The sequence below is a fragment of the Oncorhynchus kisutch genome, linkage group LG26 (assembly GCF_002021735.2).
Source record: "Oncorhynchus kisutch isolate 150728-3 linkage group LG26, Okis_V2, whole genome shotgun sequence".
NCBI classification, from domain to species: Eukaryota; Metazoa; Chordata; class Actinopteri; order Salmoniformes; family Salmonidae; genus Oncorhynchus; species Oncorhynchus kisutch.
In genome coordinates, this window is record NC_034199.2 from 12,212,236 (window position 1) to 12,235,931 (window position 23,696).

Genomic DNA, 23,696 nt, shown 5'->3' on the forward strand with positions numbered 1-23,696 from the left:
TGTTATACGGTTAGATAAGATTCCTTTTACATTTAATGTGTGCTGCTTTTGCAGGTGAGCCGTCTACTGATGCTGGGCGGGGCCAACGTGAACTACCGGACAGAGGTGCTGAACAACAGCCCGGTGCTGTGTGTCCAGTCCCACCTAGGCCACCAGGAGATGGCTGGCCTGCTGCTGGAGTTCGGGGCCACCGTTGACGTGGTGTCCGAGAATGGCATGAGCCCTCTCTCCTTTGCCTCAGCCGCCGGACACCTGGGCCTGGTCAGTCTGCTCTGCAAGAGAGGAGCCAAGGTTGGTAGTACTACCCCTAGAGTTTAGACTCCTCAGACAACTACAGGATCAGGGCTAACCATGATTCTAGCTTTTCCTGTAATGGGAAGGGGGGGTTCTACTAAGCTATATGAAATTGCTTTAAGGTCATACCAAGAATCATTTTGCTATTTGATTTTGAATTTTAAGAAACATTGACATAACAAAAATATATACACAAAAATGTGTTTATGAAAATGTTTGGCCTTGATGCTATTAGCCCATACAAACACACTGAATGGCAGGTTCACTACATGGAACAACAGATAGTCCCCAGAATAGAATCTAAACGAAGTTTTTTCTGAAGTGTCTGTGGAATAGCAGATAGCCCCCCCAAAAAAGAAAATCGAAGTGTCTGTTCTTTATCCGAGAGATATAAGAAAGACGTGTGTGTATATATATATATATATATTTGTTTTTTGTACATGTACTTAACCCTTTATTTTTGCACTAAACAGTCTACATACAGTGCCTTGCGAAAGTATTCGGCCCCCTTGAACTTTGCGACCTTTTGCCACATTTCAGGCTTCAAACATGAAGATATAAAACTGTATTTTTGGGACACAATCATGAAGTGGAACGACATTTATTGGATATTTCAAACTTTTTTAACAAATCAAAAACTGAAAAATTGGGCGTGCAAAATTATTCCTGTGGGCCAAACTGTTCGGACTCTACAGACAGAAGTCATCAGATCGGCTCTACCGACTTCAGAAGAGTCCCAAGATCATTTTGTCGGTCACAGGGCAAAACGGAGAACACCATCGTGTTCATGAGACTCATCTGTCCATAGAGGGGTCATAGTAGTTTGTTCGGACGCTACAGATGATTTTGTGAGAAGAGCGATTTTCAGGACATCTCAAGGTCTGACCGTTCACCACTTTGATATTGGATAAGATCTCACTTTGATTGTAAAGCCACTCTGGGAGAGTGAAGCAAGAGCAACGTCACAGCATATAAAACATGTTCAGATAAGCACTGTTTTTGTGTGTTCTAGGTTGACCATGTGGACAAGAGCGGTCAGTGTGCTCTGGTTCATGCTGCTCTGAGGTGCCACCCTGACATCATCCACCACCTACTGGAGCTGGAGTGGACCCCCGAGGGCCAGCAGCAGAACTGCAGCCTGAAGAACAAGGCCCTCCAGCAGGCTCTCATCGCTGCCTCAAGCATGGGACACACGCAGGTCAGTCAGGGGACACCTGTGAAATCCCAAATGGCATTCTATTACCTAAATAGTGCACTACTGTCGTCAAAAGTAGGGAACAGGGTGCCATTTGGGACGGAACCACCTACTGTACTTTTGACTTTACTCTACTGTACACCCACACTAACCACAAGTCCTTAGTACCTTACTATAATCAGGAAAGTTTTCCCACACAGTGCCACAACACAACCTCACCTCTTTAGTTTGGAAACAGAAGACACTCCACAGAGAATCACTGATGCTGCCATCACGGATGTTTCTTGTTTCCACTGATGAGAGATGCTGTAGGAGTATTGATCCAGCAGTACGTCTGCAGCCAGCTACCCAGAAGAGAAGCATAGTGGGCTTTGGTAGATTCTGGCCTGCTCCTCATTAAGAGGGCTGCGATACCGTTAGGCCTATACACTAAGGCTGGGGCTCAACAGTATTATAGAAGTGGGTCGGAGTGAGCTATCGACCTCCACCTCCACCAAGGGCCCAGTAAAAGAGGAGAATAAAGGAGAGCACAGACAAAAGGGCTAGTTAACACTATTAAGGTATTAATACCACTGAACCTGTACTGCACAGCACTGACGAATATCTACTATAGACACTATACAGCCACTATAGTCCAGGCATCAGCACTCTAGTCCACCATGATTAATTTATCATGCGCCAGAGAAGCATCATTTGCTCGGGCAGCATTTTATCGATTCGCTGAAGTTGTTTCATCGCTCCGGTTTTTCTGCAATGTAATCAGCGCGCCGTAGAACTAACTCAAGGCTTTATTTGATGCTTGGATTCTGTGTCATTAATCAACATTTCTCATTCGACAGGTTGTCAGAGGCTTGTTGGTGTTGAATAACGAGCATGGTGTGCAAATTGATGGCCATGACACTCTATGGGGAGAAACAGGTATGTGTTCTCTCTATTTTTCTTCCATTATACTGCTCCCTTTGTGTTATCACCTGGTGGAGTATCAGTGTGGAACATTACTGCTGAAATTATGCCCCAATTTGGCCCGTGGGTGATTTTATTTAATTATTTAGTCTTTTAAAAATGTAAAACTGTAAAAACACTAACTTTGGAAATCTGTTCCAAAGTATTCTCACGCATAGTAGAGATATACAGTTGAAGTCAGAAGTTTACATACACCTTAGCCAAATATATTTAAACTCAGTTTTTCACAATTCCTGACATTTAACCTTTGTAAATATTCCCTGTCTTAGGTCACTTAGGATTACTACTTTATTTTAAGAATGTGAAATGTCAGAATAATATTTCTTTCATCACATCCCAGTGGGTCAGAAGTTTACGTACACTCAATTAGTATTTGGTAGCATTGCCTTTAAATAGTTTAACTTGGGTCAAACGTTTCAGGTAGCCTTCCACAAGCTTCCCACAATAAGTTGGGTGAATTTTGGCCCATTCCTCCTGACAGAGCTGGTGTAACTGAGTCAGGTTTGTAGGCCTCATTGCTCGCACATGCTTTTTCAGTTCTGCCCACACATTTTCTATGGGACTGAGGTCAGGGCTTTGTGATGGCCACTCCAATACCTTGACTTTGTTGTCCTTAAGCCATTTTGCCACAACTTTGGAAGTATGCCTGGGGTCATTGTCCATTTGGAAGACCCATTTGTGACCAAGCTTCAACTTCCTGACTGATGTCTTGAGATGTTGCTTCAATATATCCGCGTAATTTTCCACCCTCATGATGCCATCTATTTTGTGAAGTGCACCAGTCCCTCCTGCAGCATAGCACCCCCACAACATGATGCTGCCACCCCCGTGCTTCACGGTTGGGATGGTGTTCTTCGGCCTACAAGCATCCCCCTTTTTCCTCCAAACATAACGATGGCCATTATGGCCAAACAGTTCTATTTTTGTTTCATCATTTCTCCAAAAAGTACGATCTTTGTCCCCATGTGCAGTTGCAAACCGTAGTCGGGAGTTTTTATGGCGGTTTTGGAGCAGTGGCTTCTTCCATGCTGATCGGCCTTTCAGGTTATGTCTATATAGGACCCGTTTTACTGTGGATATAGATACTTTTGTACCCGTTTCCTCCAGCATCTTCACAAGGTATTTTGCTGTTCATCTCTAGGACAAAAGTATGTTCATCTCTAGGAGACAGAACGCGTCTCCTTCCTGAGCGTTATGACAGCTGCATGGTCCCATGGTGTTTATACTTGCATACTATTGTTTGTACAGATGAACGTGGTAACTTCAGGCGTTTGGAAAATGCTCCCAAGGATGAACCAGACCAGAGGTCTCAATTATTTTTCTGAGGTCTTGGCTGATTTCTTTTGATTTTCCCATGATGTCAAGCAAAGATACACTGAGTTTGAAGGTAGGCCTTGAAATACATCCACAGGTACACCTCCAATTGACTCAAATGATGTCAATTAGCCTAGTAGAAGCGTCTAAAGCCATGATGTAATTTATTTGAATTTTCCAAGCTATTTGAAGGCACAGTCAACTTAGTGTATGTAAACTTCTGACCCATTGGAATTGTGATACAGTGAATTATAAGTGAAATAATCTGTCTGTAAACAATTGTTGGAAAAATTACTGGTTGAAAAAGGAGTTTTAATGACTCCAACCTAAGTGTATGTAAACTTCCGACTTCAACTGTATATGTGATCGTATACAAATGTAAGCAAGGTTTGTAATGATTGTTTTAGTCAAATATTATATTTGTTTGGGCTTCTTGCTGTCAATTGGCTAATTATTTGTAATTATGTTCCGGCCCCCTGACCATCTGCTCAGCAAAAAATTGGCCCGCGGCTGAATCTAGTATATAATCCCTGATGTAGTAGTTCACATTTCCGCAAATATGCAGTCATTTGTACTTTTAAAGCCTGTCCAATTTTCCTTGTCTCCTTCCCTTAAAAGCGTCCCTGCTTTGTTCATTTGGGCTTTTATCTGGATGGAGAGTCGTCAGGCTATCCTGTATCGGTAGTGCTAACTGAGTGATTTTCTACTTTAGAGCAGAATTACAGGCATCGCTCCCAGCAGTCCATTCTAAGCACTGAGTCATCGGTGCAGTACATTGTCCATTTAGGTCATGCCAAGCCATTTGTCCTGTTTTTCTCCTCTGCCATTAAAACACACCTGCTCATATATTCCTCTTAGTAGGAGTCAAGCCAGAGCTTTAGTTTCTGTTAAAGATCTGAAATGAATCATTTAGTCCCAGTGGTAATACTGCAGATGTTGGGAAAGGTCGAAGTCTTAGGACTTAGAGTGGAAAACAGATTCAAACAAGAAATGTATAAGTTATATTCTTCAAGAATCAATAGTTATAGTACAGTGCCTTCAGAAAGTATTGACACCCCTTTACTTTTTCCACGTTTTGTTAATACAGCCTGAATTTAAAATGGATTATATTTAGATTTTGTGACAATGGCCTACACACAATACCCCACAATGTCAAAATGGAATAAAGTTTTTAGCAATTTTTTACAAATTAAAGCAAAATGAAATCTGAAATGTCTTGAGTCAATAAGTAGTCAACACCTTTGTTATGGCAAGCCTACATAACTTCAGGATCAAAAATTGGCTTAACAATTCAGATAATAAGTATCATGTTATGGGTATGCCTGTCATTGGCAAGGACTAGGGAGTGTTTTAGGATAAAAATAAACGGAATCGAGCTAAGCACAGACAAAGTCCTGGAGGGAAACCTGGTTCAGTCTGCTTTCCAACAGACACTAGGAGACAAATCCCCCTTTCAGCTGGACAATAACCTACAGTGCCTTCAGAAAGTATTCAAACCCCTAGACTTATTTCACATTCTGTTGCGTTACAGCCTGAATTAAAAATGGATTACATTTTCCTCGCTCATCTACACACAATACCCAATAATTACAAAGTAAAAACATGTTTTTAGAAGTGAGTCCATGCAACTTATACTTGTTAAGCAAATGTTCACTCCTGAACTTTAGGCTCACCAACAGGGTTGAATTGAAGCAAGACAATTCAGCTTTTCATTTTTCATTCATTTGTAAAAAATAAATAAAAAAACATAATTCCACTTTGACATTATGGGTGTGTAGACCAGTGATAAACATTCTCAATTTAATCATTTTTAAATTCAGGCTGTAACACATTTTGTAACACTTTCTACAGGCATTGTAAACCGCAAGGCCAAATATACCTACCTAGATGACATTGAATGTTCCTGAGTTGCCTTGTTACAGTTTTCACTTCAATCTGCTTGGAAATCTATGGCAAGACTTGAAAATGGCTGATCAACAATCAACTTAACAGAGCTTGAAATGTTTTTTTTTGTAATAGTGAGCAAATATTGTACAATCCAGGTTTGCAAATCTCTTAGAGACTTACCCCAAACGACTCACATCTGTAATCGCTGCCAATGGTGATTCTAACATGTATTGACTCAGGGGTTGAATACTTTTCTAATTTTATTTTTATTAATGGAATAAAAGTTGTTGTTTTTTTTATAAAAAAATGACAAATTCATTTTAATTTTTGTAACACAACAAAATGTGAAAAAAGTCAAGGGGTGTGAATACTTTCTGAATAATTTAAAAGTCCACAAATGTATGTACACGTCCCAAATTGCCTAATTAATGGCCAGCTGAATGTATATGCTGGAACTCATTTGGAGGAGGTAGCAAATGTGGGACCAATCTAAAAAAATAAAAAAACAGCTGAGAGACAGAAAGCAGGAGCAGGAGAAATGGAGCTGGCACTGGCAGGGGGTGGCTGCAGGTCAAAGCAATTTAAGATTGATCCTGGTAATGGTGCAGGAAGCCAAGTGGAACAGGGAACAAAAGTCTTAAGGCTGCATCCCAAATGGCACCGTAATTCCATATATAGTGCACTATTTTTGGCCAGGACCCATTGCACCGTATTCCCTATGGGCCCTGGTCAAAAGTAGTGCACTATATAGGGAACAGAGTGCCATTTGGGACGCAGACTATAAGCAGGAGTCTGTTGTCATATCTATGAGTCAGCAGGGTTGTCATAGAAGTGCTGAATAAATCAAATGTCTGTTTTAATTCAAGTAAAAATAAAGACGAGGCCTCTGGGTATGGAAGTATTAAAATGGTCTAAGATCTGGGATGGGTTTGAAACATTTGCCACCGTCCCAGTACCCCCATGCTTATTAACATTACAACTTACCAGTACCATCACCATTGTTGGTGCATCATTTCTGTGTACTGAATGAGTAAACACACATCGTTAGGATAGTGTTTCCCAAATGGCACACTATTCCATTAATAGTGCACTACTTTTCACCAGGGTCCATAGGGAATAGGGTACCATTTCGAATGCTGGCTACAGCAGTACAGCTTTTTAGAAATTCTTCTTGTGGTTTTTGTTATCATCTTGGCCTCTTGTGGAAAGCTGCACACTGGAGATAAAGACTGACACCACAGATTCTCTTCTCTGAGGTAGTCCGTTAAAGATGAGAGTACAACAGCACAGAGCGGGATCTGTGAGTGTCTGTTAAGTGTTCCAAGTTGCAGAACTTCACTTGTAAGGCCCAAGAATAAAGAAATCCATTTTATATGATCATGGTGACCAACTGTTGCTCAGAAATCCTCAAATGGTCCAGAATTTCCCAACTCTTCATCATTCGGGCAGCTCATTTAATGATGTGTGTGTTTTTTTTAGAGCACACAGTCTAATGGTGAGAGAGGGAGAAAATTTAGAGCACACAATCTAATGATGAGAGAATGTGAACAATAGTCTCTCTGTGGCCTCAGTAGTATGCCAGGTTGGTGTAGACAGCCAGCCTAGCAGTAACAAATGGCTCTGAGATGTAGGTCAGCCCATTAGGTCTAGGGGAGAGAGGCTCCTGCATCACAAACAGTACCCTATTCCCTATAGTGCACTACTTTAGACCAGAGCCCAATGGGCCCTTGTCAAAAGTAGTGCACTACATAGGGAATAGGGTGCCATTTTGGACACCGATGATGCGTTCTCCTCAGTGCTACTGCTGCTAACTGGTGCTGCTTCTGCAAAATACATTTCCTGGCCAAAAAAAGTGCTGAAGGGCTTTGGAGCTTATTACATCCTAGGGACAAAGATATCCCCTTTCGAAATGGCCCTTCTTCTCTGGAAACGGCTGCTTTCCATCTTAGGGGCCGCGTGTTCGTAGGGCTGAGGAATGGGCCAGTGTTATTTTAGATTGGGCCAGAAACCTTTTATTTTTTGAATCATAAAGTGTTGCTTCATGTTTTGCACCTTGTTACATCATCACACTGCTGCATAACAACATTTCTGTTCACACCCCCACCACCTACTTTGTTTCCTACTTAGAGAAGGATAGAGGCCTACTTCCTTTTTACTTGTTTAGACGGTAGTGCAAGAGGTATAGGACAAAATGCTAATTTATTATAACGGGTAGGCAGGTGTGTATGGTGTGTTTTAAACTGAGCGGATTTACACCCAGGCCTTGGCTGGTGGCCCTGTATACATGACCATTGCTGTGAATAATCAGTAGTCATGCTTGCCTTCATTCTCAAAGTCATCCAGTATGTGCCATCTGCTGTAGCTAGAGGTGAAAGAAACGCACACCTATTTAGGCGAGGTGCTGGCTAGCGGAGTGGAACACTTAAAAAAATAAAGGAGAGCCGCACACTCTAGGAGCTCAGATGCAAAAATATTTATGTCCAACGTTTCGATGGACAAGCTGTAGCTGACAGTGATCCAACATTTACTGTACCTCTGAGCTCTATGTATTCACCTGGATGTTAAACCTAACTCCCATCCGTTCCAGGCTAATACAGGTCACAGGTGGCCCCATGACGCCAGGCACAACACCAGCGAGCTAAAACAAGGAGACGCGCTCCAACACCCATCTCCGCAAATGAACACGTTTTGAAAGCTAATTGCACCCACCTGGCACTAGGCTCATTGAAAGCAACACTTTGTATTCAAGAAGATAGGCAAATGTGCATTATTTTGGGCACTGTGGTTGGTTTAAACTCTTTGAAAATATGTATTTTAGCAAACAAAGAGGCTACGCTTCTCTGCACTCTTCCTGACCACTTGGGAGCTCCACTTAAATGGCTGTATTCAATGCCTCTTTACGGGTATGATTGGGTTGTAATTCAATGGAGAGCCATCACAGGGCTATATAGAAAATAACATTTACACTTAAATGTTGTGGATACGGCATAGGCAGCAGAACTGGTTCGGCCTTAGAAATACTGCAAGTGAATATCACAGCCTGAAGTCTTTTATATGAATTTTGTTTGAGGGTTTATAAACCTAATCCAAAGGCCTGTATGGAGATATACAGCAGGAGAAAACTCCGTAAGATAGCCCAGGTGAAATACCCTCCCGAAAATTGACATTCATCGCCACAGCTTTGAACAAATTCCTTCAGTTAACAACCTGTCAGAGAAATATAATTTCATATTTGAAAGGCAAAGTGTGAAAGAAATAACATCTTTATGCAAATAGGCCCACTGTACTTTGTTTGGATAGCGAGAGATTGGATTACGTCTCTGTGTTGGCACTATCATGTAAAATCCCTCCTCAGAATGACAGAGTTTTACCTCTGGGAAGGAGAAAGGGAAATAGTGGTGTCTTCTTTGTAGAATAGATGTGAATAAGTCGGCAGCAGTTGAAAAGATTAGGGGAAAGACAAATAGACACAGTGCGGTATAACCTTTGTGATCACGTAGCATATATCTCAAGTTACAAGAGAGGAGCTATTGTGAGGTTATATGGTTTCTGTAGAAATGGACAAATGGAGGTTGTTTTCCATCTGTAAAAGAGGTTTGTGCATGTTATAAATTGTACATGCCACAAATGAGTAATGCAGCGGCCAAGTCGAACAGCGGCCCTGACATTGTCTACATTACTTAATAAAATGATGAGATCAACTTCTCATTATCATGAAATATTCAGTTGCGCCACTGGGTGTAGCCTCGTATATTGTCTTGTCATCCACTGTAATTATGCCTGTAAGAATCTTTTTAAATGATGAAATCACCCCCGTTTATAGGAGGTGTTTAATACATGTGGTGTTTAGTTGGCTGTGTTCTAAGTGTTTGGTTGTGTTTAATTATTTACACGGCGGTGGGTTGTCGCGTGCGCCGCTCGCCCATCAGTCATTCATCCCGACACAGGGGGGGTGAGAGAGAGCGGTTTCTCTTACAGAGTATGTAGACAAGCGTGCAGAGCGGTGTGGAAACACCACAGTCGTGACACCACGGTCAAGGATGCCAGTCCCAGGTGGGAGGACGCACACCAGGATGATATGTCAGCGAGTAGTTTCTCTGCTAGTGGAGTGAACTTGTAATGACCTAGACCTATAGAAACAGACCACAGCTCCCATGATGCCACAGTCAGGAAGTAGGTCTTCATGTGATAGATACTGTATGTTGCTGAGGTGTCCTTGACTGACAGATACAGCTGGGACCCTGCTTCTCCAGTTTGTTAGCCCAGCAATGGTCTCCTGAAATGGCAAAATCAACTACATTTGAGCGACTAGTGCTTGTTTACGAACTGATGCGGGACACTGTGCACTACTTTTGACCAGGGCCTATAGGGTTCTTCTGGTCAAAAGTAGTGTACAATTATTGGGAATAGGCTGCCATTTGGCGCACAGTCTTTCAGCCTTTGGGATAGTTTGGTCAGGAAGAGGACCGGTCTGTCCGTGTTTGGTCTGTTTATCAGTCAGTGATTTACAGTCCACCCCTCAGGACAGCAGTCTTAGTGGGCCAGACCGGAGAGAGAGGCAGATTAGGAGAAAAGATAAAGTTGAGTGGCTTATTACAGAACATGACTAAGATATCAATCTGCCTGGCTCTATGAAGGAGGGAAGGAAGGATGGAGGGAGAGACCGAGATATAGAGGGAATGGGCACAGTAAAGAGACACGTTTGTGAGATCAGAGAGATTATCAAACACATTGAATTGGCCTTGGAAGATCATAGATGGATGCCACTGAGGTCTCCTGTAGGGTTTGAAAGTAGTATACAGACCAAACTTTTCATTGGGTGTTCCCTAATGTTCGACTAATAGAGGCACATAGGATTCTTATCAATGTCTCAAAATGGATGCATCCCTGAAAGAGGGCACAGTAACAATATTGGCCGTCTTCGACTGCTGTTGTTCCAGAGGGTGTGTCCCAAGTGGCACCCTATTCCCTATGGGCCCTGGTCAAAAGTAGTGTGCTAAATAGAGAGTAGGGTGCTATTTGGGGCGCATGCCATAGTCTCTCTGCTCTGAGGAAATATGCTAGGGGAGCAGATGGAAGTTGTGGTTGGCTGAGACGTAACGGCCCTCCGCTCACACTCCCATCATGATGGATGATGCTCCTCAGCCTGAGACAGGTGCTCTGGGTCTTTAATCTGGGTCTTTCGTTTTCCTGAGGTGAATCCGAATGCACCACCAGTCTCTCTCTGTGTGGGTTTATTGTTCGGATACCAACTTTCATCCAAGACTTGAATCTGATTATGAACTGGGTGGTTCGAGCCCTGAATGCTGACAGCTGTGGTATATCAGACCGTATACCACGGGTATGACAAAACATTTATTTTTACTGATCTAATTATGTTGGTAACCAGTTTATAATAGCAATAGCCAATATACCACGGGTAAGGGCTGTGTCTAGGCATTCAGCGTTGCGTCGTGCGTAAGAACAGCCCTTAGCCGTGGTATATTGGCCTTATACCACACTCCCTCGGGAGTCCCTCCCTTATTGCTTAAATCTACCACATCTCATAGTAAAAGTATAGTATCCACTGAATGTGGACCTACTGCTATGGCTCAGTGTGCTAATCAGGAGATGAGAAACACATGGACTGTAGTATTCTTTTCACAGCATCTTAGCATGTTAGGTTGAAGATACTTGAATCTGTCTTTATTAAAGTACCTTAACCTATTCTGTAACAGAAATGGCAAAGATGTACCAGCAAACTAATGGTATCTTATTGAGTTTTTTCCCTGTTGTCATCATTTTGGACCCGCTATTCTGCTAGACATTAGATAAGATCACTACTCAAGTCTCAAAGCTTTCTCTCTTGGCACAAGTTAACAATTCCGGTATTTGTATTAATGGCATACCTATATACATAATGTGTGTGCGTTCATGTAACATTGGGACGGTTTCTGGGTGAACAGCCAAACTTCCTGATCACCTGTATTATGTTTATTTTTGTCAAGTAATGACAGGCACAATACAAGTTTCCAAGAGATAAGATTTCACATAGATTTGCAAACAACAATACAATCAAGACAGTATTGTTTCCTACAGGTTAGCTTTATCAGCCTCGATTTAAAATTCAGACACTTGTGTTTTTTTCCCTCTAAATTATGTTATATTGTCAAGAAGGAAATAATACGGAATTGTGTTTTAGTCCAATTATCGGCACTCAGTGGATAGACAACTAAATGCTGTATGTTTTCAACTTAAATGTCGACTAGAGGGAGCAGGCCCTGTCTCGAGCGAGCCAGACCCTGTCCTGTGTATGTGTGAGGTCTCACCATTGGTGCAGTAGTGCCCTAGCTGACCCGGGTCCAGTCCTGACCCCTTTCCTCTGGTCTCCTCAGCTCTGACGGCGGCGGCGGGTCGGGGCAAGATGGACGTGTGTGGCTTCCTGCTGGAGCACGGGGCCATGGTGCAGCAGGTCAACCGCAGGGGGGTCTTCCCTCTCTTCTGTGCTGTCAGACAAGGACACTGGCAGGTGAGACACACACACGATCATATTGCCTCAAACTACAGTTACACGTCAAAGGAACCTTGATGATTTACCCCGAGGAAGTGGAGTTCAAGTCTGTTTGTGCGCGTGTGTGCGGATTAGATTGCAGAGCTGCTGCTGCAGCAGCAGCATGGTGCTGACGTGAACATCAGTGACAAACAGGGACGGACACTACTAATGGTGGCGGCGTGCGAGGGCCACCTGAGCACTGCCGACTTTCTGCTGTCAAAGGGTGAGCTACCACGATGCTACGCTAGATCATGTGTGCATCCCAAATGGAACCCTATTCCCTTTATAGTGCACAATTTTTTACCGGGGCTCATAGGAGTCTCAAAAGTAGTGCACTGTATAGGAAATAGGGTGCCATTTGGGACGCAGACCGTGTCAGCCGTCACAATGTAAACCAGTCTGCTCTTTCTCTAAAGTCAGATTCAATCAAAATTCAAAAGTATCCAAATATCGAATGGTTTGTTGAGTGAAGGTCATATGCTGTGGTTTTGATAATTCTGCTGTTGAATGCTTGATTTATTCTTCACTAGGTGCGTCGTTGACGTCGATGGACAAGGAAGGGTTAACGCCCATGAGCTGGGCGTGTTTGAAAGGACATAAGAACGTTGTGCAGTTTCTGGTGGAGAAGGGTGCGGTCATAGACCACACAGACAAGAATGGACGGACTCCGCTGGACCTGGCCGCCTTCTACGGCGACGCGGAGATTGTGAGTAGCGAGATACATTGACAGACAGTGAGACTGACAGACGGGCAGACGGACGGACGGGACAGGAAGACAGACAAGATAGAGACAGACAGACAGTTATTAAGCTCAGTCTAAATCGGTCTCACTAGGCCTGCCCCTTAGTTAGGCCCAACACAAGTGCTCTGGGACTCCTTATGAGACACACACTGCTGGGAATTACCACGGATCTATAGGAGAGTTAAGAGTGTTTGTTCTGACTGTAGGCGACTTAAGAGTGTGTGTTTGACTGTGTTGCTCCGGTTGTGAAGGTCCATTACCTGGTGGAGAAAGGAGCCGTGATAGAGCATGTAGACTACAGTGGTATGAGGCCGTTGGACCGGGCGATAGGGTGTCGGAACACATCGGTAGTGGTGACCCTGCTGAAGAAGGGGGCTAAACTGGGTAAGAAACTAAGAACTGTAACTATAATTTGTGTTGGTTTCTAGATACACTGTTCTTTCAGTGTTCTTTCCTACAACCTTAAAGTCTAGTGATTGAACTACTTTGGCTTTACAATAGTAATGAGAGAAAGGTGACTTGAGCCTTAGTAAGACTTCAGTCTTACTAAATATAATGAGGTTATCGCCATGGAATCTGGATGCTCAGTGCTAAAATCGGGAATTTGAAATAATGTCCTATCGTGATTCTGTACTAATAAAATCGGGCAATAGACAATGTTACCCCCCCCCCAAAAAAAAAAAAATAATATACATAAACAAAAATAACATTTAAAAAGACAGCTAGCGCAAGTGCACATGCTTCGGGAGGGACGAGAGGAATCACGGCCATGACAAAAGTGATTGAGTAGAGCAACTCTGGAATAGGTTACTAGTTAAATCACCATGGGCTGCAGAGCAAGCAACTATTTTGTCCTCAGAACTGGATAATTATCAAATGATTAGCATTTTTGCCTCATCCTCCTCTCTTGGCCTAGGCTATATGTCAGTAGTTTGCATATTGTTAGAATAATATGGAAACAGGCCTAGCCCAACTCTAGGCTGCGCATCGTTTCATTCATAACCTTTTCTCAGTTCTAGGCTTTTTTTCTTTTGACTTCTCATTCAATTTTTCCCATCTTGGTCTTGTTTGCTCAATTTCACTTGTGTTGGTCATTCAAAATAAAGCTGTAAGAATAGATTTGTTTTCTATCTTTCTATTGTTGTTGATCTCTCATTATTACCTTAGGTCTACCATATTTAAGTTATTCTACATTGTTCTCTTGCATTCTGTAAGTATAACATGTTTTTTGGAAGTAGGCTATAGCAAATAGGAATATAGGCGGTCTACTCGGAATGTCACCCATGTACTGCCCTGCTCTTTACTGCGCGGTGCCAGTCATTTTGAAATGGGTATCGTCTGTCACATTGCGATGTCGTCACCATCGACAACGGCTGTCGGTCCTCCTCAATAGACGATACTATGGTAATATTACCCAAACCTAGTGCTAAATTCAAGGGCAATGACACTGAACAGATTTCAACCAGGATTCACCTAGTGTGTAGTAGGCTTGGGCCATATACCGTTTGGGGGGGGGGGGGGGGGGGGGGGGTGCATACTACGCCACTGCTTAGAACTATAAGTTAAGTAGAACTATAAGAAATGTTAAGAAGTGTCAAATAAATCATATCCAACTCATGGTAGCAGCTATGCATTTGGTTTGCTAACTTGCTAGCTACGTGGCTAGATGTCAATATCAATATTTTTGGTTACAGCAGAGACGTTCAATCAATAATTTATTTTGTTGTGTGCACTTTCGGTAATACCGTTTACCCCGGTGTGGTACGACGGTATGATAATCTGGAAGACCGCCCAACCCTAATGTGTACCGTCTCTCTCTCTCTCTCCCTCCCGCTCTTTCTCTCTCTTGCACTCTCTTTGTGTGTCTGAGTTTCCTTTCTCCCAAAGGTGTGCCGGCGTGCTAATTTGAGAAAGTGACTTATCACCAAAATGACATTCACTGAGCTATCTAGGCCTAGAGCTTATCTCCCTCATTTTACATCTGCAGTGTGGGCCAGCCCGGCACCTCACCCAGAGTTAGCTAATGGCCAATACCTCCAACCCTCTCCCCTTGCCCTGGTAGCAATGTAGTCTGCTCTTAGCACACAATGCTATCAGTCTCTATAATCTCAATTGCCTTTACGACCAGCAAATCACCATTTTGTTTCATATCAATGCAATTATAGGTACAGTATATCCACTGGCAAACTCTCTCAGTATTATCAGTGCAGGAAATAAAATGGTTGACACAAAATCAGAAAACGTGAGGCAATTTAAGCTTGGAAAGGTCCAAAATGAATTAATCACATTTTATAGCCATAGCAGTTTCAAATGATCTTCTGCCTTTCTGAATGCATTTCTCTTTGCATGATTCCTTCTCTCCTTCAATCTCTCATCCTTTTTCTCTTCTTCTAAACTGCTTTCAATGTAACCGTAAGGCTACAGAACGTCGCCTTATGATCGATCAGGTACAATCTTTAGGTAACTTTACCTTGTTACCAATTTCCTAGTGAATATAGTCCGTGGGTCGGGGAGCGGCAGTGGTGTAACTCTACTCTGTGTGTGTATGTCTGTGTGGACCAACAGGGAATGCAGCCTGGGCTATGGCCACATCCAAGCCTGACATCCTCATCATTCTCCTGCAGAAGCTTATGGAGGAGGGCAACGTGCTTTACAAGGTACAGAAAAGTGATTAGGTTTGCGTCCCAAATGGCACCATATGTACCCTGGTCAAATGTAGTGCAACCTATGTAGGCTCGCAATGGTGTATTGATATAGTCAAGTGTGTTCTGAATAGTATTTTACAATGGGCTACAATAAAATAAAAAAAGACTGATGCATACAATATAATTACAGTGCATTCAGAAAGTATTCACACCACTTCGTTATCCACATTTTGTTACGTTACAGCCTTATTCTAAAATGTATTTAAGTGTTTTTTTCATCATCAATCTACACACAATACCCCATAATGACAAAGCCAAAACAGGTTTTTAGAAATGTTTCCAAATGTACTAAACATTTTAAACTGACATATCACATTTACATAAGTATTCAGACCCTTTAATCAGTACTTTGTTGAAGCACCTTTGGCAGCGATTACAGCCTGGAGTCTTCTTGGGTATGATGCTACAAGCTTGGCACACCTGTATTTGGAGAGTTTCTCTCATTCTTCTCTGGAGATCCTCTCAAGCTCTGTCAGGTTGGATGGGGAGCGTCGCTGCACACATATTTTCAGGTCTCTCCAGAAATGTTCAATCAGGTTCAAGTCCGGGCTCTGGCTGGGTCACTCATGGACATTCAGAGACTTGTCCTGAAGCCACTCCTGCGTTGTCTTGGCTGTGTGCTTAGGGTCGTTGTCTTATTGGAAGGTGAACCTTCGCCCCAGTCTGAGGTCCTGAGTGCTTTGGAACACATTTTCATCAAGTTTCTTGCTGTACTTTTCCCCATTCATCTTTTCCTTGATCTTGACTAGTCTCCCAATCCCTGCCACTGAAAAACATCAGACCAGAGAATCTTGTTTCTCATGGTCTGAGAGTCCTTTAGGTGTCTTTTGTCCAACTCCAAGCAGGCTGTCATGTGCCTTTTACTGAGGAGTGGCTTCCGCCTGATTGGTGGAGTGCTACAGAGATGGTTGTTCTGCTGGAAGTGTCTCCCACCTCCACAGAGGAGCTCTAGGAAGAGTCTTGGTGCTTCCAAACGTCTTCCATTTAAGAATGATGGAGGTCACTGTTTTCTTGAGGACCTTCAATGCTTCAGACATTGTTTGGTACCCTTCCCCAGATCTGTGCCTCAGCACAATCCTGTCTCTGAGCTCTACGTACAATTCCTTCAACCTCATGGTTTGGTGTTTGCTTTTTCACATGCACTGTCAACTGTGGGACCATATATAGACAGGTGTGTGCCTTTCCAAATCAATGGACTCCAATCAAGTTGTAAAAACATCTCAAGGATGATCAATGCGAACTGGATGCACCTAAGCTCATAGTCTCATAGCAAAGGGTCTGAATACTTATGTAAATAATGTTTTTCAGTTTTAGATTTTTAATACATTTACAAACATGTCTAAAACCTGTTTTAAAAAATAAGGTATTGTGTGTAGATTGATGAGGAAAAAAATGGCATTTAAGCCATTTTAGAATAAGGCTGTAACGTTAAAAAAAAGTGAAGTGGTCTGAATACTTTCCGCACTGTATAACATGACGTCATTGGATTGATTGGCCATCAGAGAGAGTGTTTGGATAAAAAGGACACCTCAGCCACTGTAATTTGGATGAGAGGTAACAACAATGACTGTTATATTTTGAGCAGCTCAATGCGACGCAGCAGAGATGAATGGGTGTGTGCAACGCCAAACTCACCCTTTGAGCTGGGATTGATCCGTGACATTTAACAGATTGAGTTTTGTGGCAGAAAGGACAATCCGCTCAGGTGGGACCTGTGTGTGATTGATGACAAACGGAGGGACTGTGTGTGAGCTGCTGCGACGTGCCAGTTGGGTTGGGGGAGGATCTGACAACCTACCTTCTCTCCCTCTCTCTCCCCCTACCCCCCCCCCCCCTCCCCCCCCCACCACACACACCCCCACCACACACACCTTCAGAAAGGGAAAATGAAAGAGGCAGCCCAGAGGTACCAGTATGCTCTGAGGAAGTTTCCCAGGGAAGGGTTCGGTGATGACCTAAAGGCCTTCAAAGAGCTGAGGGTGTCTCTGTACCTCAACCTCTCCCGCTGTCGCAGGAAAACCAACGTAAGATTTCTCACGTCTATCCTCCTCCCCTTTTATCCTCTAATGCTGTACATTTCTCCTCTAATTACTTGAACATTTGTTTCCAGTGGTCTCCGTTAAAAAGGCACAATATGTGATCAGGTCATGTATAACAGTAGCACGGGACAATGGAAGATAGTTAAGGTGATGAAACTGTTGTTGTGCTGTGTGTTTTTGAACATGTTTGAAAGAAATGCTCAGCAGAAGATACAGTCCAAGCTAATGATTTCACAGACAGAAGTATGGCTGTTGTGGCTGCTGTTAGAGAGTAGTAGACTGCGCAATTTTGAGCAAATCCGTGTTCCAGGCCTATGATTGATGAAACGTACCATAAACTTAAAACAATGCTCTCAGAAACAGATTGAATGCATTAAATAATACTGTCTACTACTGAGACAGAAGTATAGCTATTTAGCAGTCCAGTTGAGTGAGTCTGATTGAGCCATTTGAGGCTAAATGATAAACTGTTTAGAAGTCCATAAGCGATAGTATGCTTGTAGTCATTACTGGGGCTAATGTCAGCTTGTTCCCATAAACAATCAAAGTGAGAGAGAGAGAGAGAGCTGGCCCCCTGGAAAATGTGCGTTTGCATTTCCCTGCATTGGTTAGTCGTATTGATCTTCCCCTTCCCTCGCAACAGGATTTTGGCATGGCTGAGGAGTTTGCTACAAAGGCCCTGGAGCTGAAACCCAAATCGTACGAGGCCTATTACGCCCGCGCCCGAGCTAAGAGGAGCAGCAGGTAAAGCTATTCATCAGGAGAAGCCTCAAGTGTCTCTTTTAGGGGGGTATTGTTAGTATGAATTGGGAGAATGGGGTTTGGCTTGTTTAGAAGTACTGCACTTCTCGACTGACCCACTTAGTCACTCTCATTTTCTCACGACCGCCCTTCTCGCTCTCCCTCTCCCCCCTTCCATCCCTCCACAGGCAGTTCACGGCAGCCATGGCTGACCTGCACGAAGCTGGAAAGCTGTGCCCCAACAACCGGGAGATCCGGCGGCTGCTGGCCCGTGTGGAGGAGGAGTGTAAGCAGATGCAGCGCAGCACCACCCAGGGCAACCCGCAGGGGGCAACGTCCTCGTCCAACCAGACTCCGGCCAACCACGACTCTGATCACGAACACGAGGAAGAGGAGGAGGAGGAGGAGGTGTCGGAGCATAGAGTGGCTGTCAGTAGAGGTCTGGATGGACAGAACACTCTGAGGCTGAACGATGTGGAAGAGGAGGAGGGGACTTCTCAGCAGTCTCACCACTCAGAGAGAAGAGGAGAGAAGGGTGAGCCCTGGCCTCAGAAGATCTACTCCCTCAATAGAACTCTGCCTGACTCACTCAGTCTGGCCACTCAGCTGCCGCAGCAGCAGAACCCCAGGCCTGGCTCTCCCCCCTCCGGCCTCACAGGCCCTGGAAGGCTGAGTCACCACCGCTACCTCCCCAGGGAGCCCAGAGAGCCCATGGCCCAGCAGAACCTGGTCCTCCAACCCACCAAGCAGGCCCAGATAGTGAAAACCAACCAGCACATGAGCTCCCTGCAGGCAGGAGGCCGCTCCTCGGGGGCCAAGTCCCAGTACGCTCCCTCCAGCCCCCTGCCCAGCCGACACATGTCCAGCATGCTGAAGCCAGGTCCAGGGCTAGGCATCGACATCAGCCCTCTACCGCCCCCTCCTGACGAGCCCGTCTACGGGGAGCAACGCCTGTCCATGGCTGCTGCTTCGCAGTCCCAGAACATGGCTATGGGCCATCACTGTGACAGGGACAGCGAGTCCCTGCACTTGTCCCAGACCAGCTACTCCTCCTGTAAGGCCCAGGACCGTCTGTCTGCCCACTCGGTGTCCTCCCTGGACGCACTGACTTCAGTGTCTCCCCAGGGCCTCCTCGACGCCTCAGGGCCAGGCCAGGAGCAGAGGAAGGAGTGCGGGGGTAACGGGGTCTCCCAGGCATGCTCCCAAGGGGGAGGCAGCAACATCAGAGTGTCCAGCTCCACCAGCTCCCTGGCGTCCAGCAGTAGCCTGTCTGACAGTGGCAAGCTGCAGGGCCCTGATGTACGCACCAAAACCACCACAGACAAGGCAAAGCAGGGCCAGAATCAGGGAGGCACGAGCGAGTGGAAACCCAGGCCCTTCATGGGCATCATGGACAAGACGGCACGCTTTCTTCAGCAGCAACAACTGCAGCAGCAACAGCAGCACCAAGGACTCCAGAGCCACCCGGGCCTTCAGCCCCCCATCGGAGCCCTCCGCAGCTGGCAGAGTCACTCCTCGGAGGGATTAGTGTGCCAATCCATGTCTGCCATGGGCCTACAGGCGACGGGGGCGAACTGTGAGCTACCTTATGCCAAAACAGGGAGCACTTACTACGAGCAGCTCAAAGCTCCATCTCAGGGTGCTATGGGGAGCCTGCAGAACGGAATGCACTCGAAGGAATTCACAGAGAAGTTCTGCCAAGCAGCCACCTGTTACAAGGAATCCAAGCCAGCACTGGCCATGCCGTCGCACGCTTTTGTGGACAGTAAACCCAAGCAGCCGAGTTTAGCCCGAGATAATCCCGCCATTCACGTAGCCTCAATGAAACCAAAGCGATCATTCATAGAGTCAAATGTGTAGGGATATGTATCCCCCTTCTCTCAACACACACACACAGACACACACGCAGACACATGCGCTCATACCCACACACAGATACACACGCACATAGACAACACACTCAAGCACATTGTACACACATTAACACTCAACATACACGCATACACACACACACATACACACACAGATATGCATGCACATACACACACACACACATTGTACACACACTCAACACACACATCTCTTAGCAAAAATTCCAAGTGGAGGGATTGCTTAAGTTTTTCCCAGCCCATCAAAAAATTGTGTTTTAGGTCTAAACTTTTAAAGAATTTTGTTCCCCCTGGTGAATATCCGCCACAGGCAGCGTTTTGAGTGAAGCAGAAACAGAACAGATTTCTTTCTTTCCTACTAATGCATACGGCTGTTTGCTTCTGTTACAGGACGACATGCTCCCTGTCATTCAGCAAAGCTGGAGACATTGCACTGAGACAGTCATTGGGCATGTACTAATAGACAAAACAGTCCCGGCACTTTACGCATTTACATAGGCCTTTAAGTAAAGTGCTTATACAATATAATGTTATTACTGAGTTGTTGAAGGTTGAGTATAAAACAATATGTGCATCCCAAATGGCACCGTATATAGTGCTCTACATTTGACCAACTCTGGTCAACAGTAGTGCACTACATAGGGAATCGGGTGCCATTTGGGACGCATACAATGGGATTTGAACTGTGTTCATTGTGTCAATGGTGCTGAAGGAAGAATTATGGAGCTATATACAGTGCATTCGGAAAGTATTCAGACCCCTTGACTTTGTCCACATTTTGTTACCGTTACAGCCTCATAAAAATACACACAATACCCCATAATGACAAAGCAAAAACAGGTTTTTAGAAAGTTTTTTATTTTTAATACATTTGCAAAACAATCTTATTTACATAAGTTTTCAGACCCTTTGCAATGAGACTCGAAATTGAGCTCAGGTGCATCCTGTTTCCATTGATCATCCTTGAGATGTTTCTACAACTCGATTGGAGTCCACCTGTGGTAAATTCAATTGATTGGACATCATTTGGAAAGGCACACACCTGTCTATATAAGGTCCCACAGTTGATAGTGCATGTCAGAGCAGAAACCAAGCCATGAGGTCGAAGGAATGGTCCGTAGAGCTCAGAGACAGGATTGTGTCAAGGCACAGCTCCGGGGAAGGGTACCAAAACATCTGCAGCATTGAAGGTCCCCAAGAACACATTGGCCTCTATCATTCTTAAATGGAAGAAGTTTGGAGCACCAAGACTCTTCCTAGAGCTGGTTGCCCGGCCAAACTGAGCAATCGGGGGAGAAGGGCCTTGGTCAGGGAGGTGACCAAGAACCCAATGGTCACTCGACAGAGCTCCAGAGTTCCTCTATGGACATGGGAGACCCTTCCAGAAGGACAGCCATCTCTGCAGCACTCCACCAATCAGGCCTTTATGGTAGAGTGGCAAGACAGAAGCCACTCCTCAGTAAAAAGCACATGACAGCCCGCTTGGAGTTTGACAAAATACACCTAAAGGACTCTCAGACCATGAGAAACAAGATTCTCTGGTCTGATGAAGCCACGATTGAACTCTTTGGCCTGACTGCCAAGCGCCACATCTGGAGGAAACCAGGCACCATCCCTACAGTGAAGCATGGTGGTGGCAGCATCATGTTTTTAAGCGGCGAAGACTGGGAGACTAGAAGAATGGGGGGGTTTAAACATTTGCAAGCATTTCTGGGAACCTGTTTTTGCTTTGTCATTATGGGATATTGTGTGTGTAAGAGTGATGAGGGACAAAATAAATGTAATCCATTTTAGAATAAGGCTGTAACGTAACAAAATGTGGAAAAAGTCCAGGGGTCTGAATACTTTCTGAATGCACCGTAGATAGAAGAGATGTAAGGATATGTTTGAGATGGGCATTCCTATGTTCTAAGGATGTTCTAGTTCTTCACGTTGTAAATATGTATTTGTCCTTCTTTTGAGTGAAGGTCATTGTCAGTGTACTGACTTGTTCAACTGATGTGTATTTTGAGTTTTCTTTTGGTTCAGACGGTGTTCAAGGTTCTAAAAAATGTATTTGTTTATATGTTTGTACATTCTATGAATCACCCGATAACGTTAAAAACTAAATCCTCTCTGTATCTGCTTATTGTTGCTGTCTAGGTTAATTTATTTACAGCGCCTATGGCTTGGTTAATTGTAAAAGCAATATATTTTATATAGTTATTTTTGCACAGCTACTAAGACATTTTAAGATTTCAATAATAAGCTCTGTGAAAATAATATTGGTTTAATTGCATGCCACAATTGCAGTTTATAATAAAGAGAAAAAATATTTAAACAAAAAAGGTTTGGGGGAGTGTGGGGCCATCGATAATATTTTAATATGCATGTTACTTGCAATGGTTGCCATGTTTCCAGTATTGTGAGCTGTGTTACCCATAAATCACATACTGTAATAGAACATTACTGCCATACCCACAATGGGGAAATAAAGTCCCACTGAGAAAACACAGGCCTTCTGGCTCTCATTGTGGCAGGGAAAAGAAGAGGCACAGTTCGACATAGCTCTGGTCCAAGACGTTAGTGCGTGTTTGAATGCACATTAACAACTTGGACCTAAGTTCAACAATACACTTTAGAACAACCTGTTTATACTGCATAGACAGTACATCAGTGGGGCCGGTGCCATTTAAGATGAGAGAGGACGATAAAAAAAAAATATGAGCATGGCCTTATGTCTATTACAGCATATTGGATGACTGTCATTCATATTCCATTCACCCAGTTCAATGTAACATTGATAGATTTAGGCTACTACATGATACTCAAATACTTTTTCACTTCAGTTATTGACTTCGGTGCACAACACATCAGCTGTCTGTGACCAAGTGGAGAAAAAAAAATCCAAGCCAAACCTTCATATCATAACTGCTAACCGCTACACACAGTCTACATCGCTGTCACTATATTATCTAACGTCAAAGACAACATAGCTAATATAACTAACATATTAGATAATAACCCGCTACAATCATGCAGTACAGTCCGCAAGCACTTTAGCAGTTACACCGGCTGCCCTCGGTAGCAACAAATGTATAAAACCAAACGCTTACCTTGACATGGAAGCGTTCCAGTGTTGGATAGCCAACATAGCTATCCCTCTCTGTTTAAGATGGGTGTTTGAGTAGGCTAAACTTGCTAAATAAGTGAACGTGAAAAAAATACTAGGAAACATAGCTAGCTCTCTCCCTCTTGCTTCTCCTTCATTTTTGAAGAAATGTATTTGTTAAAAACTGTCCAACTATTGTCTTTCTCTCTCTTTGAGTCAACTACTCACCACATTTTATGCACTGCAGTGCTAACTAGCTGTAGCTTATGCTTTCAGTACTAGATTAATTATCCGATCCTTTGAT

The 23,696-nt window shown here is 43.9% G+C and overlaps 1 protein-coding gene across 5 annotated transcripts in view; it reads left to right on the forward strand.

Annotated features, from left to right (window-relative positions):
• Nucleotides 1-21,119, forward strand: part of tanc1b (tetratricopeptide repeat, ankyrin repeat and coiled-coil containing 1b) — a 174,789-nt gene extending 153,670 nt beyond the window's left edge. For 3 of the 5 annotated variants that reach the window (XM_031805720.1, XM_031805721.1, XM_031805722.1), the window contains 12 exons: nt 55-291; nt 1,307-1,492; nt 2,329-2,407; nt 12,028-12,161; nt 12,279-12,408; nt 12,716-12,891; nt 13,179-13,311; nt 15,345-15,374; nt 15,493-15,584; nt 17,510-17,656; nt 18,315-18,415; nt 18,601-21,119. In XM_031805720.1, coding sequence (XP_031661580.1) covers nt 55-291; nt 1,307-1,492; nt 2,329-2,407; nt 12,028-12,161; nt 12,279-12,408; nt 12,716-12,891; nt 13,179-13,311; nt 15,345-15,374; nt 15,493-15,584; nt 17,510-17,656; nt 18,315-18,415; nt 18,601-20,272 — 3,117 coding nt within the window. In that variant the 3' untranslated portion in view covers nt 20,273-21,119. Of the gene's footprint in view, nt 1-54; nt 292-1,306; nt 1,493-2,328; nt 2,408-12,027; nt 12,162-12,278; nt 12,409-12,715; nt 12,892-13,178; nt 13,312-15,344; nt 15,375-15,492; nt 15,585-17,509; nt 17,657-18,314; nt 18,420-18,600 lie in introns of those variants that run through there. The other 2 variants (XM_020461661.2, XM_031805723.1) reach the window with 2 other exon arrangements.
• The last annotated feature ends 2,577 nt before the right edge of the window (nt 21,120-23,696 follow it).